The sequence below is a fragment of the Leuresthes tenuis genome, unplaced genomic scaffold, assembly GCF_036924035.1.
Source record: "Leuresthes tenuis unplaced genomic scaffold, fLeuTen1.0.hap1 SCAF_19, whole genome shotgun sequence".
In the NCBI taxonomy this organism is placed as follows: Eukaryota; Metazoa; Chordata; class Actinopteri; order Atheriniformes; family Atherinopsidae; genus Leuresthes; species Leuresthes tenuis.
In genome coordinates, this window is record NW_027325373.1 from 903,387 (window position 1) to 921,057 (window position 17,671).

At 48.2% G+C, this 17,671-nt stretch overlaps 1 protein-coding gene across 1 annotated transcript in view; it reads right to left on the bottom strand.

Moving 5' to 3' along the window:
• Positions 1 to 785: 785 nt before the first annotated feature.
• LOC140277472 (unconventional myosin-XVIIIb-like) overlaps positions 786 to 17,671 on the bottom strand; it is a 66,071-nt gene continuing 49,185 nt past the window's right edge. Inside the window, 10 exon segments of the mRNA XM_072372506.1 lie at positions 786 to 859; positions 1,344 to 2,254; positions 6,445 to 6,609; positions 8,238 to 8,371; positions 11,943 to 12,128; positions 12,241 to 12,378; positions 12,597 to 12,680; positions 12,762 to 12,878; positions 16,599 to 16,712; positions 16,791 to 16,952. Of these exon segments, the coding sequence (XP_072228607.1) occupies positions 1,354 to 2,254; positions 6,445 to 6,609; positions 8,238 to 8,371; positions 11,943 to 12,128; positions 12,241 to 12,378; positions 12,597 to 12,680; positions 12,762 to 12,878; positions 16,599 to 16,712; positions 16,791 to 16,952 (2,001 nt within the window). The 3' untranslated portion in view covers positions 786 to 859; positions 1,344 to 1,353.

Here is a 17,671-nt window from a genome sequence, read left to right on the forward strand (position 1 = left end):
ATCATATATAACAGATCATATATATCAGATCATATATAACAGATCATATATATCAGATCATATATAAGATCATATATATCAGATCATATATATCAGATCATATATAACAGATCATATATAAGATCATATATATCAGATCATATATAACAGATCATATATAACAGATCATATATATCAGATTATATATAACAGATCATATATAACAGATCATATATAAGATCATATATAACAGATCATATATATCAGATCATATATAAGATCATATATATCAGATCATATATAACAGATCATATATAACAGATCATATATAACAGATCATATAGCAGATCATATAACAGATCATATATAAGATCATATATAACAGATCATATATATCAGATCATATATCAGATCATATATATCAGATCATATATAAGATCATATAACAGATCATATATAACAGATCATATATAAGATCATATATAACAGATCATATATATCAGATCATATATCAGATCATATATATCAGATCATATATAACAGATCATATATAACAGATCATATATATCAGATCATATATAACAGATCATATATAACAGATCATATATAACAGATCATATATATCAGATCATATATAACAGATCATATATATCAGATCATATATAACAGATCATATATAAGATCATATATAACAGATCATATAACAGACGAATAACTCAGCGAAGCGTTTATTTAAATGTTTTAATCACATACAAACAGTATTTATCTAAAAATACAGCAAGTGTTTCTTTAACGTCAGAAAACATCCGTGTTGAAGGATTTCTTCCAGTCTCCTGCAGCCTGGATCTGTCTGAAGCTCTCAGCTGGATGTGGAAAGAGCCTGAAGGGAGATAAAAAGCCAAAAAAGAACATGTTGGTCAGAGCCTGGACCCATCAGAACATGTTGGACTGAGCCTGGACCCATCAGAACATGTTGGACTGAGCCTGGACCCATCAGAACATGTTGGACTGAGCCTGGACCCATCAGAACATGTTGGACTGAGCCTGGACCCATCCAGCAGCTCAGAACCCATCAAAGAAGTAAAAGAAGTAAAAGAAGTAAAAGAAGTAAAAGAAGTAAAAGAAGTAAATGAAATAAAAGAAGTAAAAGAAGTAAAAGAAGTAAAAGAAGTAAAAGAAATAAAAGAAATAAAAGAAGTAAAAGAAGTAAAAGAAGTAAAAGAAATAAAAGAAGTAAAAGAAGTAAAAGAAGTAAAAGAAATAAAAGAAGTAAAAGAAGTAAAAGAAGTAAAAGAAATAAAAGAAATAAAAGAAATAAAAGAAATAAAAGAAGTAAAAGAAGTAAAAGAAGTAAAAGATCTCACCTCGTGTGCTTCAGTCGATCTCTTTCTTCAGGTATTTCTTCATGACAGCAGCCACGTCTTCGCCCTCGCTCCCCTCCGCCTCCAGTCTTTTCCCCTGCGGCCTCTCAAACCGGCGCCTTGGCCCGCCGCCCTGGGAGCTTCCTGCCGACCCGCCTGAGCTGGACGACTCTGTCTCGGAGCTCTTCCTGCTGCGGCTCGAAGGCGGCAGCTCGCCGAAGTGGACGCTCAGCGCCCTCCTGCCTCCTCTGACTGAGCCGGCCAGGCTGCTGGTGGACTGCGCCCTCCGGACGGCCGGCAGGATGTCAGACGCTGCGTCGTCGCGATCGCCAGCCAGGCGCCGGTTTTTGAAGACCATTGGCTCTGAGCCCAGAGAGCACTCGCCCCCGTCTGCGGTAAGGAGACTCCCCAGCATGCAGCGGCGCGGGCCCTGAGGGGAGCGCTGGATGGCGGCGGCTGCAGGGCGCAGCGGGTCGTCAGGGTCCTCCTCGGGGATGGACAGGGAGGGGGGGTGATGGCGGGCAGCAGGGGTGGCCGACAGCGAGGAGAGGCGCGGCAGCGATGGGAGCGAGGAGTCGCGGGAGGCTTTGTCTGCAGACTCGGTGATGGAGCGAGAGCTGCCAGCGCGGGGCAGCAGCGGCGAGGACGGTTTGAGGATGCTGGGGCCGGGCCTGAGCTCCTGGTCCTCTGGACCCACAGAGAGCGCAGACGACCTCCGTCTCAGAGTTGAGGCGCCGGTTGTCTGGTAAATGGGGAGAGACACGGTGCTGCCTGCTGCGTCTCCTGCATCAGCGCCAGCTCTGCGTCTCCGGAGCCCGTCCAGCAGCTCAGACAGCGCCGAGGAGGACGGGGCCCGACTGAGACGCCTGACGCCTCCAGCCTCAGAGGCTTCGTCATCAGGGTCCAAACAAGATCTGCAGGAGAGCAGCAGAGACACTTTGACTTCAGCTGCATCACAACGACGGAAACAGGAGGAACAGGAGGAACAGCAGGAACAGGAGGAACAGCAGGAACAGGAGGAACAGGAGGAACAGGAGGAACAGCAGGAACAGGAGGAACAGGAGGAACAGGAGGAACAGCAGGAACAGGAGGAACAGGAGGAACAGGAGGAACAGCAGGAACAGGAGGAACAGGAGGAACAGGAGGAACAGGAGGAACAGCAGGAACAGGAGGAACAGGAGGAACAGCAGGAACAGGAGGAACAGGAGGAACAGGAGGAACAGCAGGAACAGGAGGAACAGGAGGAACAGCAGGAACAGGAGGAACAGGAGGAACAGCAGGAACAGGAGGAACAGCAGGAACAGGAGGAACAGCAGGAACAGCAGGAACAGGAGGAACAGGAGGAACAGCAGGAACAGGAGGAACAGGAGGAACAGCAGGAACAGGAGGAACAGGAGGAACAGGAGGAACAGGAGGAACAGCAGGAACAGGAGGAACAGGAGGAACAGGAGGAACAGCAGGAACAGGAGGAACAGCAGGAACAGGAGGAACAGCAGGAACAGCAGGAACAGCAGGAACAGGAGGAACAGCAGGAACAGGAGGAACAGCAGGAACAGCAGGAACAGCAGGAACAGGAGGAACAGCAGGAACAGGAGGAACAGGAGGAACAGGAGGAACAGGAGGAACAGCAGGAACAGGAGGAACAGGAGGAACAGCAGGAACAGGAGGAACAGGAGGAACAGGAGGAACAGGAGGAACAGCAGGAACAGGAGGAACAGGAGGAACAGGAGGAACAGCAGGAACAGGAGGAACAGCAGGAACAGGAGGAACAGCAGGAACAGCAGGAACAGGAGGAACAGCAGGAACAGCAGGAACAGCAGGAACAGCAGGAACAGCAGGAACAGGAGGAACAGCAGGAACAGGAGGAACAGCAGGAACAGGAGGAACAGCAGGAACAGCAGGAACAGCAGGAACAGGAGGAACAGCAGGAACAGGAGGAACAGGAGGAACAGGAGGAACAGGAGGAACAGCAGGAACAGCAGGAACAGGAGGAACAGGAGGAACAGCAGGAACAGGAGGAACAGCAGGAACAGGAGGAACAGCAGGAACAGCAGGAACAGCAGGAACAGGAGGAACAGCAGGAACAGGAGGAACAGGAGGAACAGGAGGAACAGGAGGAACAGCAGGAACAGCAGGAACAGGAGGAACAGGAGGAACAGCAGGAACAGCAGGAACAGCAGGAACAGGAGGAACAGCAGGAACAGCAGGAACAGCAGGAACAGGAGGAACAGCAGGAACAGCAGGAACAGCAGGAACAGGAGGAACAGCAGGAACAGCAGGAACAGCAGGAACAGGAGGAACAGCAGGAACAGGAGGAACAGGAGGAACAGGAGGAACAGGAGGAACAGCAGGAACAGCAGGAACAGGAGGAACAGGAGGAACAGCAGGAACAGGAGGAACAGGAGGAACAGGAGGAACAGCAGGAACAGGAGGAACAGGAGGAACAGGAGGAACAGCAGGAACAGGAGGAACAGCAGGAACAGGAGGAACAGGAGGAACAGGAGGAACAGCAGGAACAGGAGGAACAGCAGGAACAGGAGGAACAGGAGGAACAGGAGGAACAGGAGGAACAGCAGGAACAGCAGGAACAGCAGGAACAGCAGGAACAGGAGGAACAGCAGGAACAGCAGGAACAGGAGGAACAGCAGGAACAGCAGGAACAGCAGGAACAGGAGGAACAGCAGGAACAGGAGGAACAGCAGGAACAGGAGGAACAGCAGGAACAGGAGGAACAGCAGGAACAGCAGGAACAGCAGGAACAGGAGGAACAGCAGGAACAGGAGGAACAGGAGGAACAGCAGGAACAGCAGGAACAGGAGGAACAGCAGGAACAGGAGGAACAGCAGGAACAGGAGGAACAGCAGGAACAGCAGGAACAGGAGGAACAGCAGGAACAGGAGGAACAGCAGGAACAGGAGGAACAGCAGGAACAGGAGGAACAGCAGGAACAGGAGGAACAGCAGGAACAGGAGGAACAGCAGGAACAGGAGGGACAGCAGGAACAGCAGGAACAGGAGGAACAGCAGGAACAGGAGGAACAGGAGGAACAGCAGGAACAGCAGGAACAGCAGGAACAGGAGGAACAGGAGGAACAGGAGGAACAGGAGGAACAGCAGGAACAGCAGGAACAGCAGGAACAGGAGGAACAGGAGGAACAGGAGGAACAGCAGGAACAGCAGGAACAGGAGGAACAGCAGGAACAGGAGGAACAGGAGGAACAGCAGGAACAGGAGGAACAGGAGGAACAGCAGGAACAGCAGGAACAGGAGGAACAGCAGGAACAGCAGGAACAGCAGGAACAGGAGGAACAGCAGGAACAGGAGGAACAGCAGGAACAGGAGGAACAGCAGGAACAGCAGGAACAGCAGGAACAGGAGGAACAGGAGGAACAGGAGGAACAGCAGGAACAGGAGGAACAGCAGGAACAGCAGGAACAGGAGGAACAGGAGGAACAGCAGGAACAGGAGGAACAGCAGGAACAGGAGGAACAGCAGGAACAGCAGGAACAGGAGGAACAGCAGGAACAGGAGGAACAGCAGGAACAGCAGGAACAGCAGGAACAGGAGGAACAGCAGGAACAGGAGGAACAGCAGGAACAGGAGGAACAGCAGGAACAGCAGGAACAGGAGGAACAGGAGGAACAGCAGGAACAGGAGGAACAGGAGGAACAGGAGGAACAGCAGGAACAGGAGGAACAGCAGGAACAGGAGGAACAGGAGGAACAGGAGGAACAGGAGGAACAGGAGGAACAGCAGGAACAGCAGGAACAGCAGGAACAGCAGGAACAGCAGGAACAGGAGGAACAGGAGGAACAGCAGGAACAGCAGGAACAGGAGGAACAGGAGGAACAGGAGGAACAGGAGGAACAGCAGGAACAGGAGGAACAGCAGGAACAGGAGGAACAGGAGGAACAGGAGGAACAGGAGGAACAGCAGGAACAGCAGGAACAGCAGGAACAGCAGGAACAGCAGGAACAGGAGGAACAGGAGGAACAGCAGGAACAGCAGGAACAGGAGGAACAGGAGGAACAGGAGGAACAGCAGGAACAGCAGGAACAGCAGGAACAGCAGGAACAGCAGGAACAGGAGGAACAGCAGGAACAGGAGGAACAGCAGGAACAGGAGGAACAGCAGGAACAGGAGGAACAGCAGGAACAGGAGGAACAGCAGGAACAGCAGGAACAGCAGGAACAGGAGGAACAGGAGGAACAGCAGGAACAGCAGGAACAGCAGGAACAGGAGGAACAGCAGGAACAGCAGGAACAGCAGGAACAGGAGGAACAGCAGGAACAGGAGGAACAGCAGGAACAGGAGGAACAGCAGGAACAGCAGGAACAGCAGGAACAGGAGGAACAGGAGGAACAGGAGGAACAGCAGGAACAGCAGGAACAGGAGGAACAGGAGGAACAGCAGGAACAGCAGGAACAGGAGGAACAGCAGGAACAGCAGGAACAGGAGGAACAGGAGGAACAGGAGGAACAGCAGGAACAGCAGGAACAGGAGGAACAGGAGGAACAGCAGGAACAGCAGGAACAGGAGGAACAGGAGGAACAGGAGGAACAGGAGGAACAGCAGGAACAGGAGGAACAGCAGGAACAGGAGGAACAGCAGGAACAGCAGGAACAGGAGGAACAGCAGGAACTCTGATAATCAGAGCTCCAAACATCCTGAGAGGGGCTTCATCATTTCAACCACAGAGTAAAGGAAACAGGAGGCGGCGAACTCTGATAATCAGAGCTCCAAACATGTTTCTGTATTTATCAGACGCTTTTATCCAAAGAGACTTACAAATGAAGATATAACAGCTTTATAAAAAGCTAACAATAAGCTCCATAGAAGGAACCCAGGAGTCCGACTCTGTCAGAGGGGACAGAGTAGAGATAGGGTGCAGGCATAGAAGGAAGAGCAGAAAGATAAAGGGCAGAGATAGAGGGGGGAGGTCATCCTGAGAAGGGCTTCATTACTTCAACCACAGAGTAAAAGTGTTCTCGATGCTCTGATTTATTCGACGTTCCGCCTAACAACAGCTTGATTTAAAGTGAAGAAATGTTCTCCTTCTGCAGCTTGAGCTTCGAACCCGAGTGAACCTGCTGCAGCAAACTCACCGGAAGCTGTAGGTGCTCATGGTGTCGGTGACAGACTGACGGCCATCTTGGCTGCTGAAGGTGGAGCCCCCGCCGCGGGATCCTGCTCTGGAAGCTCCGGAGCAGTTCCGAAGCCCCTCGCCGACATCCTCGGTCCCAACAGAACCGACGCTGGACACAGAGTCACTGCAGGACACAAATCACACCTCAACATCCTGCCTCTGCCCTGGAGCTCTGTTAGCTGCAGGGAGGATGCAACATGAAGGCAGCTCAGGAAGAGGAACCATTCCACTGCTGCAACCTGGCTTCACCTGGCTCCACTCTCTGCTTCCTACTGCTAATTTAGGAGGAAACATCTCAAAATGAACAGAGGAAGCTTGGGACTGACACAGTCTGGGGAACCAGAGGTGGACAGAACAACTGAGATGCTACAACAGGGAAGCGTTCTCCGGCAGGCTGTTAGATCAGCAGCTTCCTGGGGAGTAAAACAGCAGCTTATTTACAGCTGGGGGGCCACAGAGGCCCCCGGACTGTTAGTGGCCGTGCACACAGCTTCCTGAACCGACTGACTACCTTAAAGGAGAATTCTGGGTTTGATCATCACTTGTATCAGAAATAATTCTGTATTCACCAAAGATTAAAGTTTAAATCTGAAAAACTATTTTATTTCTTAGATTAACATCCTGGCTCCTGGAAAACACGCCTTAAAAAGAATGAATAATACTGTTAGAACTGTAGCTTTTCCCCTTAAATCGAATAAAAAATATTAAAAAACTATGAAATCAACTTTGAATTTTTATTTCTAAGGAGCTTAAGGAGCTGAGGACCTGAGAAGTGGCCAAAAAAAACCAATGAAAAGGAGTCTAAACTCCTCCAAGAAGGGAACAGCTCAGAGGCAGAAGATGTTGGATGGATGGAACGTTTGGTGGAAGATTTAAAGAATGCTCAAAGCCGAGGCTCCATCCTCCGAAGCTGACCTGCTGCACAGGGAAGCTGGAGCCCCACAGATGAAGGAGGAGGTTTTCCATCAGTGAATTCAAGCTGTCAGAAAAGACAAAGGAGCTGAAACTAAGTACTAAAAGTAACTAAAACACTGCCTGGTGAATAAAACGTGAAAGAACATCAGGGAAGCTGGAGCCCCACAGATGAAGGAGGATGTTTTTCATTAGTTTTCATTAGTTTCAAGCTGTCAGAAAAGACAAAGGAGCTGAAAGTAACATTTTGGTTGGTGATTCCATCATTTCTTCTTCTGCTTGATCTGGAAATGAATTTTCCATTCATTTTCTGAGCTTTGTCTTTCAGAACTAAAACACTGCCTGGTGAATAAAACGTGAAAGAACATCAGGGAAGCTGGAGCCCCACAGATGAAGGAGGATGTTTTCCATCAGTGAATTCAAGCTGTCAGAAAAGACAAAGGAGCTGAAACTAAGTACTAAAAGTAACTAAAACACTGCCTGGTGAATAAAACGTGAAAGAACATCCTGGTAAAGCGCTTCCTTTTCCAGGGCTCGGTTCACCCTGAGGACTTTCATGAGTCCAGGGTTAAAAAGAACTGTTTTTATGGCCCAAACTAGTCGTAACACACCAGAATTATCCTTTAAGTTCTCTTTCATTTAAAAGATGGCGCTTTACGGCCCGATGTCGGGGCGCAGCCACACAGCACACACTCCGGGGTTCTTACAGGTCCTTCTTCCGCGTAAAGGACTCCACGGCAGTTTGAACGCTGGATTTAAGAGCAGAGCAGTGACAGGTTGAGATTAAGAACACACTTAAGGTGATTTAATAAGACAGTAACCTGGCTGAGGTCAAACTACCTTTCAGTGTCGCTTTCATCGCTCGACTCCACCTCCTCCAGGGCGGCCTGCAGATCAGCGATGCGGCGGATGGACGTCTCCAGGTCGGCCTGCAGCGTCAGTCTGACAGCAGTGAGCTCCTCCACCTGCATTTCCTGTCCACAAATCAGATTAGAGCACGTTGGCAGACACCGGGGTGAATATGAAGCTCACCTTCAACAGGCCAGCTGTGTGTTTTCATCAGCAGCTACCTGTAAATACCCCGGAGCCCAATCCGCCTCAGCAATTACCCTCATTCCAGCCCATATTACCTCATCAGTCAAACCCCGGCATGTCCTCACACTCTGTGAGCCGAGCTGTGCTGCTGGGGGTCTGCAGCACTCTGCCCAGGTTATTCAGAGGGAAATAGTTGCACAGAATGATTTATTAATTCATCTGTCTGTCGGCGGCAGCCTGTCACACATGCTGCATGCTCACAGAGCTCCGAAGCTTTCAAAGTTATTGGCCTGGTTGGCTTTGAAGAGACGGCTGTGGGTGCAGCAGTTGTCATAGAGACACATGAGCATGTTGGGGCGTGTGCATGAATGTGTGCGCGGCTGTAACCTTGAAGAGACAATGAGGATTAATCACAGTCGGAGAGAGAAAGCAGGATGAGGCAGAGATGGCGTTAAGAAGGGTGCTGGGAGGAGGATGAATATGAGTATTCATGAAGCCTGTGTGTGTTTGCAGAGACAGTTGGTGAGCTGTTAAAGGGCATCCGTGCATGTGTGTGCGCTGCTTTGTGCTAATAGCTGAATAATTATTGAAGCTCTTCTTTTCCTGAGCTCAGAGGTCACAGAGAGTTTCTCCAGAAGACATCCTCAGTTACTCCAGCAGAACATTTTTATTGACCGTAAAGGTTGATCTGCTGCTGCAGAAATGGGGCCAGATTTACCAACTCTGCTTTGGTGTTTCAGGATCCACTGAAGCAAAAGAACGTGTCAAACGGCTCAAATACAGAGCGTCACCGGGCCCTGGTCATGTCTGTCAGTTTATCACTGATTTGAGCTTCATCTGCGCTCAAAGACCAGCGTCTCAGACCAAGTCTGTGGCTTCGGTGCATGAATAAACCACAGGAAATACAGTTTTTTTGGCAGTGCCTCAGAGTTTTAGGCAATGTCTGAGTAAAATTAACAAGAAAAACAGAAGTTTGCATCATGCAGCAGCAGCTTGATGTGTGTCGAACTATTAAATTAAAGAATAAGAATAACTGCAGATATGAACAAATCCAAAGATCCTAAAGGATCAGACATCTTTTCACTACTTTTCTTTTCTTTAAGGACTCCCTTTCAAGAAAGAATGAATTCATTCCTTTCTTGAATTGATCAAATATTACTGAGATGCTGTTTTAAAAGTGTGTTCATGCAGCAGCTCAGATCAGCAGAAGTTTCACGCTATAATAAGAATAAATAATGTTATTAATGGTTTGATTTAGTGACGGTTGAAACGGGGCCAAACATTTAAAAGCTCTTCTAATTCATTAAAAACTCAGTTTAACTGCACATGAAGATGTGGACAAACAGCAACTCTGTGTTTTGTGGCAGATTCAGAGTCTCAGACACGGTCTAAAGTGTTTTAAACTCAGCAGATATCCGGCCAAGCCTCCGTCAGAGGGATCCAGCAGATATACAGTACCGCACAGATGGATGAATCCATGCGTCTGCCTGCAAGTTCATCCTCTACAAATCTTATCTGTTGCATCAGTGATGCTGCAACCAGGCTTCAGCGTGAATTATTCTACAGATGCTCCAGCAGCAGAGAAGCAGCTGTTTTGGAAGTGTGGAGGACTTTTAATCAGGGCTGCAGGGAGGGTTTCCCACCAGCCCTTTGTCTCGCAGCCTGGCTGTGAGTATCGCCTGGTGGAGTTTATATTTAGCAGCTCAGGCGCTGCCCGGGCCTGCAGAGTGGTGCTGATGTGTGTGCAGGGTTAGCTGTCATCTGTTACTCAACACAGAGTGAGAGAAGAAGCATGAATGAACACAGCCTGAATATCAAGGGTCAAAAAGACAAGAAAGCAGATGCAAAGAAGTGCAAACGCGTTCTCCAGCGTCTCTAAAGAGCATGTGAAGCTCATATAATGTGGGTTTGTATAAAGACACCCAGCTTTCTCACTTCATGAAGACAAGAGTCGGCCTTTAAAATTCATTTCCGCTCCTCGTATCCAAACCGTTTTACTGGAATAACTGAGCCAAACCTCACAGGAGGTCAGCCTACAGCGCTGCTTTGCTAATGAACGGATCCTGAACTCAGCAGCCTGTTCTCCTGTTCGGGTCCATCTTCTCGCTCCCTTCCTCCAGATTAGATCAGTTCCAGTAAATGCTGATAGGAGCCAACCCGCGGCTGATCTCTGAAAGCAGTTTAAACAGCTGTGGCTCTGAGTGGATCTCATTGGACTGTTCCTGCCCTCAGGCCTGCTGCAGGTCACATGTTTGCATCACTTCTGACTGTCATTAGATGCATCTGACGCTCGCCCTCAGAGGCAGGAAAGCTGCCAGCAGCCTTCAGCACATCACAGCAGCGAGGTGAGAAAAACCTGCTCAGCATGAGCCCACAATGCTGTGTGAGGGCTGGGACAAAAGAATACAAAAGAATTCAGGTCAGAACCGACCCAGAGCTGTTCCTTTCCACGCTGCCCTGCAGAAAGAGCCAAGGCCTCCACCTCAAACCTATTTATCTGGGTACTGAAACACATTCAGTTCCACCAGAGACAGCGAAGCAGTCACAGCACGACGGAACCAGCTTACTGTCGGCAGGTGCTGCTTTTCTTCATGGGCTTCGGTTTGTCTCTAACTTCCTGTCTCTAACTTCCTGTCTCTAACTTCCTGTGTCTCTAACTTCCTGTGTCTCTAACTTCCTGTGTCTAACTTCCTGTGTCTAACTTCCTGTCTCTAACTTCCTGTCTCTAACTTCCTGTCTCTAACTTCCTGTGTCTCTAACTTCCTGTCTCTAACTTCCTGTCTCTAACTTCCTGTGTCTCTAACTTCCTGTGTCTCTAACTTCCTGTGTCTCTAACTTCCTGTCTCTAACTTCCTGTCTCTAACTTCCTGTGTCTCTAACTTCCTGTGTCTCTAACTTCCTGTCTCTAACTTCCTGTCTCTAACTTCCTGTGTCTCTAACTTCCTGTCTCTAACTTCCTGTGTCTCTAACTTCCTGTGTCTCTAACTTCCTGCGTCTCTAACTTCCTGTCTCTAACTTCCTGTGTCTCTAACTTCCTGTCTCTAACATCCTGTCTCTAACTTCCTGTCTCTAACTTCCTGTGTCTCTAACTTCCTGTCTCTAACTTCCTGTCTCTAACTTCCTGTCTCTAACTTCCTGTCTCTAACTTCCTGTGTCTCTAACTTCCTGTCTCTAACTTCCTGTCTCTAACTTCCTGTCTCTAACCTCCTGTGTCTCTAACTTCCTGTGTCTATAGAAGGATCCCAGAAAGGCTGCAGGTGCTTTTTGGTTCTCTCGGTTTCCTGCACACCAAAGAGGTGAGGAAAGGTGATGTTTGTGCTCGGTACAGGAAGGTCTCTACAGCCGGCCCAAACCTGGAGTTTCTCCACAGCTCCACCTCCTTTGAGCATCCTGACAGTTTTATGAGTGTAAAACTTTGCTGAAATAGGGATTTCAAAGTGTAAACTCTGTGTTTTCAGCTCAGGGCTGCAGGACTGTGTGCAGACACTACATTCACAGGTGTTTTGTTACCAGCTCCATGCGTCTGCGGCCGCTCTGCTGCTCCCTCTGGCTCAGATCCTCCATCTCCACCCTCATCTCCTGCAGGCGCTGCTGGTAATAGCGAGCGTTGTCCTTCTCCCGAGCTTCAGCCTGGGCGCTCTGCTCCAGCTCCTCTCCCAGACGAACCACACTGTCCCTTAAACGCAGCACCAGCACCTGCACATTGCACAGAATCAGGGCAAAACGGAGATAAAGCCAGGCAGGGATTACAATATCACACGTGCTGATAATTAGCTGCTGAAATTGGAAAAGCTTTATCTGATCGTACCTCAAACCTCTTGACTTGGCCTCTCTGAAACTCCAGTTTATTTTCCAGGTCACATACTCGTGCCTCCTGTTTACTGACGATGCTGCGCCCCACAGTGGACGCCTCCAGGAACTGCACCCTGGACACGCTCTGCTGGAGCTGCATTGTGAGGAGCAGAGAGAGCCAGCAGCACTTCAATTATGCACAGATATATCAGTGAGGGTGAAGGTGCTCCGCCTGAAGCTTGCAGGTTTATTAAGATGTGCAACGAGGAGCTTAAATGGTCCAGAAATCTCATGTTGGCCAGCTGCAACATCACATTCAGCTCCATCAAGCTTAACTCTGCGTTTATTTGCTGCTTTTCACACGCAGGTTACCTCCTCCTGAAGAGAGCGTCTCTGTTTCTTCACCTCCTCCAGTTCAGCCTGCAGGTCTCTGATCTGAGAGATATCGCTGGAGGACTGAAGAGGACAAAGTGGGAGGGTGTTTGTTAGCTTTTGGGATGTTTAACTGAATATTAATGCCAGTAATGAGGGCAGCACCTGTGCAATCAGTGCTTTGTGTTTCTTCATGAGCTCGTTGAGGTCTTCCTGGTCCTCCTCGAGCCTCTTCAGCAGGTCCAGCTTCTCATGCTGCAGCAGGGTCAGCTGTTCGTCCAGCTGTTCATTCACAGGAGAGTTTTCAGGAGATTTACTTTCACAGGCTCATTATCAAACTAAAGCAAGTGTGGCAGCAGCTCATTTCCTGACTTTAAAATGATTCACAGCCCTGAATAAGGAAAAAGCTCAAAAATAAAAAGCTAAAACATTCAGTATGAACCCAACATGATGTGCAATTAACTCAATTTAATTTGTTAAAATACATTCTTTTTTTTATTTCAGACACATTCCAAATAAAGTTGGGGTAACAGATAAAAATGATGTTATTCTAACAGCTGATTGTATCCTGATCTGGTCCTAAAGCAGCCTCCATCACAGGCTGAGCAGCAAAGATTTAAAACAATGTTCCTCAGAGAAAGACTGGAAGGGATCTGCATATTTCTGCCTCTGCAGAGCAGAATATCATTAAAGCATTCAAGGAGTTTCAGAGTAAAGGAGCAAACATCAATAAAACTCTGGTGGAATTTAATTTAGACACTTTTTATGCACATTTTATTGTTTTTTGGACTAAAAGGAAAACAAATGACAAAAACAGTCGTTAAATTATCATGTTTTATAGTAATTTGTTGTCAGAATGAGGGAAGAGGAGAGAAAAGCTTCAACATTTATGGTGAGATTAACTTCATTTAGACCCATTTAAAATGATGATACACTGGAAGATAGAAGCTGTTTCACACACGGTCAAACGCTCTTTTCCTGGTCCAGGAATAGATCAAATGAATCAGAACATTTTAGGGTGCAGATGGAGACCAACACCAGCTGTGTAATGAAAACATGCAGTTTAGTCCAGCTGCTGTTTCTCAGCTTGGGCTCGGAGGGAAGTTCATGTCCAACACGGTGAGGAACAATTATAAGTTCAGGGTGGAGCAAAAAGAGAGAAACTGCTGCTGATGGAGATGCTTCCATCAGCAGCAGTTTCCAGGTCTCTGCTTTGAAATCAGACGGAAACACAGGTCTCCTCCACCTGCTGCTGCTCCTTCCATCTGTCGCCCCACACCTGGTTATCAACCCGCCCTGCACCACCTCTGCAGCAGCAGCCTCTCCTCTGCAGGGAGGCTGAAGCTCTCAGAGAAGCCGCCCAGATGGACACAGCTTTGTGTTTCTAAGGCTAACAAATGGCCCATCTTTGATCATTCATGGAAGGGCAGAACATCAGAAAACTATGACCCGAGAACAGAGAAACGAGCTTAAACCCGGAGGCTGCAGGCAGGGAGCTTACAGCTGTGATTTTACTCATTTCTAAACATCTGGAACAATGTGGTGGAGGTTCTACATGGAGCTCGTACAGAAGCATCTATTAACAGCTTCAGTTAGCAGAGCAGCACAGGATGCAAACCCAGGCCTGGTTCCTGTTCTGATGGGTTTAACGACAGTTTTCCAGAACCTCACTGCAGATCCACTGCAGCCACAGCAGGCAAAGGTGAGTTTATCAGCTGCTCAGAGCTGGTTTAAAGGTGAGTTTATCAGCTGCTCAGAGCTGGTTTAAAGGTGAGTTTATCAGCTGCTCAGAGCTGGTTTAAAGGTGAGTTTATCAGCTGCTCAGAGCTGGTTTAAAGGTGAGTTTATCAGCTGCTCAGAGCTGGTTTAAAGGTGAGTTTATCAGCTGCTCAGAGCTGGTTTAAAGGTGAGTTTATCAGCTGCTCAGAGCTGGTTTAAAGGTGAGTTTATCAGCTGCTCAGAGCTGGTTTAAAGGTGAGTTTATCAGCTGCTCAGAGCTGGTTTAAAGCTCAGTTTATCAGCTGCTCAGAGCTGGTTTAAAGGTGAGTTTATCAGCTGCTCAGAGCTGGTTTAAAGGTGAGTTTATCAGCTGCTCAGAGCTGGTTTAAAGCTCAGTTTATCAGCTGCTCAGAGCTGGTTTAAAGGTGAGTTTATCAGCTGCTCAGAGCTGGTTTAAAGGTGAGTTTATCAGCTGCTCAGAGCTGGTTTAAAGGTGAGTTTATCAGCTGCTCAGAGCTGGTTTAAAGGTGAGTTTATCAGCTGCTCAGAGCTGGTTTAAAGGTGAGTTTATCAGCTGCTCAGAGCTGGTTTAAAGGTGAGTTTATCAGCTGCTCAGAGCTGGTTTAAAGGTGAGTTTATCAGCTGCTCAGAGCTGGTTTAAAGGTGAGTTTATCAGCTGCTCAGAGCTGGTTTAAAGGTGAGTTTATCAGCTGCTCAGAGCTGGTTTAAAGGTGAGTTTATCAGCTGCTCAGAGCTGGTTTAAAGCTCAGTTTATCAGCTGCTCAGAGCTGGTTTAAAGGTGAGTTTATCAGCTGCTCAGAGCTGGTTTAAAGGTGAGTTTATCAGCTGCTCAGAGCTGGTTTAAAGCTCAGTTTATCAGCTGCTCAGAGCTGGTTTAAAGGTGAGTTTATCAGCTGCTCAGAGCTGGTTTAAAGGTGAGTTTATCAGCTGCTCAGAGCTGGTTTAAAGGTGAGTTTATCAGCTGCTCAGAGCTGGTTTAAAGGTGAGTTTATCAGCTGCTCAGAGCTGGTTTAAAGGTGAGTTTATCAGCTGCTCAGAGCTGGTTTAAAGCTCAGTTTATCAGCTGCTCAGAGCTGGTTTAAAGGTGAGTTTATCAGCTGCTCAGAGCTGGTTTAAAGGTGAGTTTATCAGCTGCTCAGAGCTGGTTTAAAGGTGAGTTTATCAGCTGCTCAGAGCTGGTTTAAAGGTGAGTTTATCAGCTGCTCAGAGCTGGTTTAAAGGTGAGTTTATCAGCTGCTCAGAGCTGGTTTAAAGGTGAGTTTATCAGCTGCTCAGAGCTGGTTTAAAGGTGAGTTTATCAGCTGCTCAGAGCTGGTTTAAAGGTGAGTTTATCAGCTGCTCAGAGCTGGTTTAAAGGTGAGTTTATCAGCTGCTCAGAGCTGGTTTAAAGGTGAGTTTATCAGCTGCTCAGAGCTGGTTTAAAGCTCAGTTTATCAGCTGCTCAGAGCTGGTTTAAAGGTGAGTTTATCAGCTGCTCAGAGCTGGTTTAAAGGTGAGTTTATCAGCTGCTCAGAGCTGGTTTAAAGCTCAGTTTATCAGCTGCTCAGAGCTGGTTTAAAGGTGAGTTTATCAGCTGCTCAGAGCTGGTTTAAAGGTGAGTTTATCAGCTGCTCAGAGCTGGTTTAAAGGTGAGTTTATCAGCTGCTCAGAGCTGGTTTAAAGGTGAGTTTATCAGCTGCTCAGAGCTGGTTTAAAGGTGAGTTTATCAGCTGCTCAGAGCTGGTTTAAAGCTCAGTTTATCAGCTGCTCAGAGCTGGTTTAAAGGTGAGTTTATCAGCTGCTCAGAGCTGGTTTAAAGGTGAGTTTATCAGCTGCTCAGAGCTGGTTTAAAGGTGAGTTTATCAGCTGCTCAGAGCTGGTTTAAAGGTGAGTTTATCAGCTGCTCAGAGCCGGTTTAAAGGTGAGTTTATCAGCTGTTCAGAGCTGGTTTAAAGGTGAGTTTATCAGCTGCTCAGAGCTGGTTTAAAGGTGAGTTTATCAGCTGCTCAGAGCTGGTTTTCATCTGTCTGTGCTCCTCTCATCCAGGTCTGACAGACCCACAGTTAACTGTTTGGAACCAGCCCTTTTGTGCTGTTTCCCACCCAGAAAACTCCCGCTGGCCGGTCGGTTCACGCTGGAGCAGCCAGTGTGGTGTGAGAATCATCTCCCAACACGACTAAATGACGCCCAGAGAAGCTTCGTCCCCTCTTATGAGAGATCGTTCATCCTTCTCTGGTTTCCTTTCGTTTCTGTGGCTCTGCAGACGGACAGTTTTCCACTCACCGCACTCTTCTGCTTGCAGATGTTCTCCAGCTCCAGCTGAGCGTTCTCCAGCTCCTGGGAGAGAGTTTTCTGAACGCCCTCGGCCTCCAGACGCCTCGCCTCGCTCTCCTCAACCTAACCAGAGACACGGAGAGCTCACAAAGCTTGAAGCGAAGCGCAGAGGAGATAAAGGCGGGGCAGAGGAGCGCCTACCTGGAAGTGCAGCCGCTCTATCTGATCCTTGCTGCCGTTGGGAAGGCTCTGGCTCGAGCTGTCCATGGTCGTGAGGAGCAGCTGGGCGTCGGCCAGCAGAGCGCGAGTTCTCCTCAGATCTCCCCTCAGCTTCTTCTCCACATCGAAGTCTCTGTGTCCCACCTGCAACATCAGCAGCAGTTATAGCTCAGCCGGACAGTGGAGGGAAACTGTGAGGCTGTGAAGAAGAACCTTCATGTGTGAGCTTGGAGAGAACAAACCATCAGGCTGAAAAACCCTCCCAAAGACAGATTAAAGACTGGAAAACGTCATGGAAAACCATTCCCTTTCCTCTCAGTTACAGAAGTCAGGGATCTTATGTGTCATTTATCACCAGCATCTGGAAGATTTGGACCGGAACCAAACTGTGAGGGTGTCTCCAGAGCAGAAGGATGGCGGGCTGCTGCTGAGCCGGTGACGCCAGGCTCATGGCAGCGGAGCCTCGGGAACGCTCCCAGTAAGTAAAACTAAGTGAACCCCTGATCCAGCAGCTTCAGCAGCAGCTTCTACTCTAGAATACTTTGGTATCCAGAGGAGTTCATGGTGGACTCAATGACTGCAAGGTGCCCAGGTCCTGTGGCTGCAGAACCAGCCCAGATCATCAGCCCTCCACCACCGTGCTTGACAGCTGGTATGAGGTGTTTGTGCTGATATGCTGTGTTTGGTTTCCTCCAAACGTGCTGCTGTGCATTAGGACCAAACATCTCCACTTTGCTCTGGTCTGTCCAAAGGACATTGTTCCAGAAGTCTTGAGCTTTGTTCAGATGCAGCTTTGCAAACCTAAGCTGTGCTGCCATGTTCTTTTTAGAGAGAAGAGGCTTTCTCCTGCAGCCCTTCCAAAC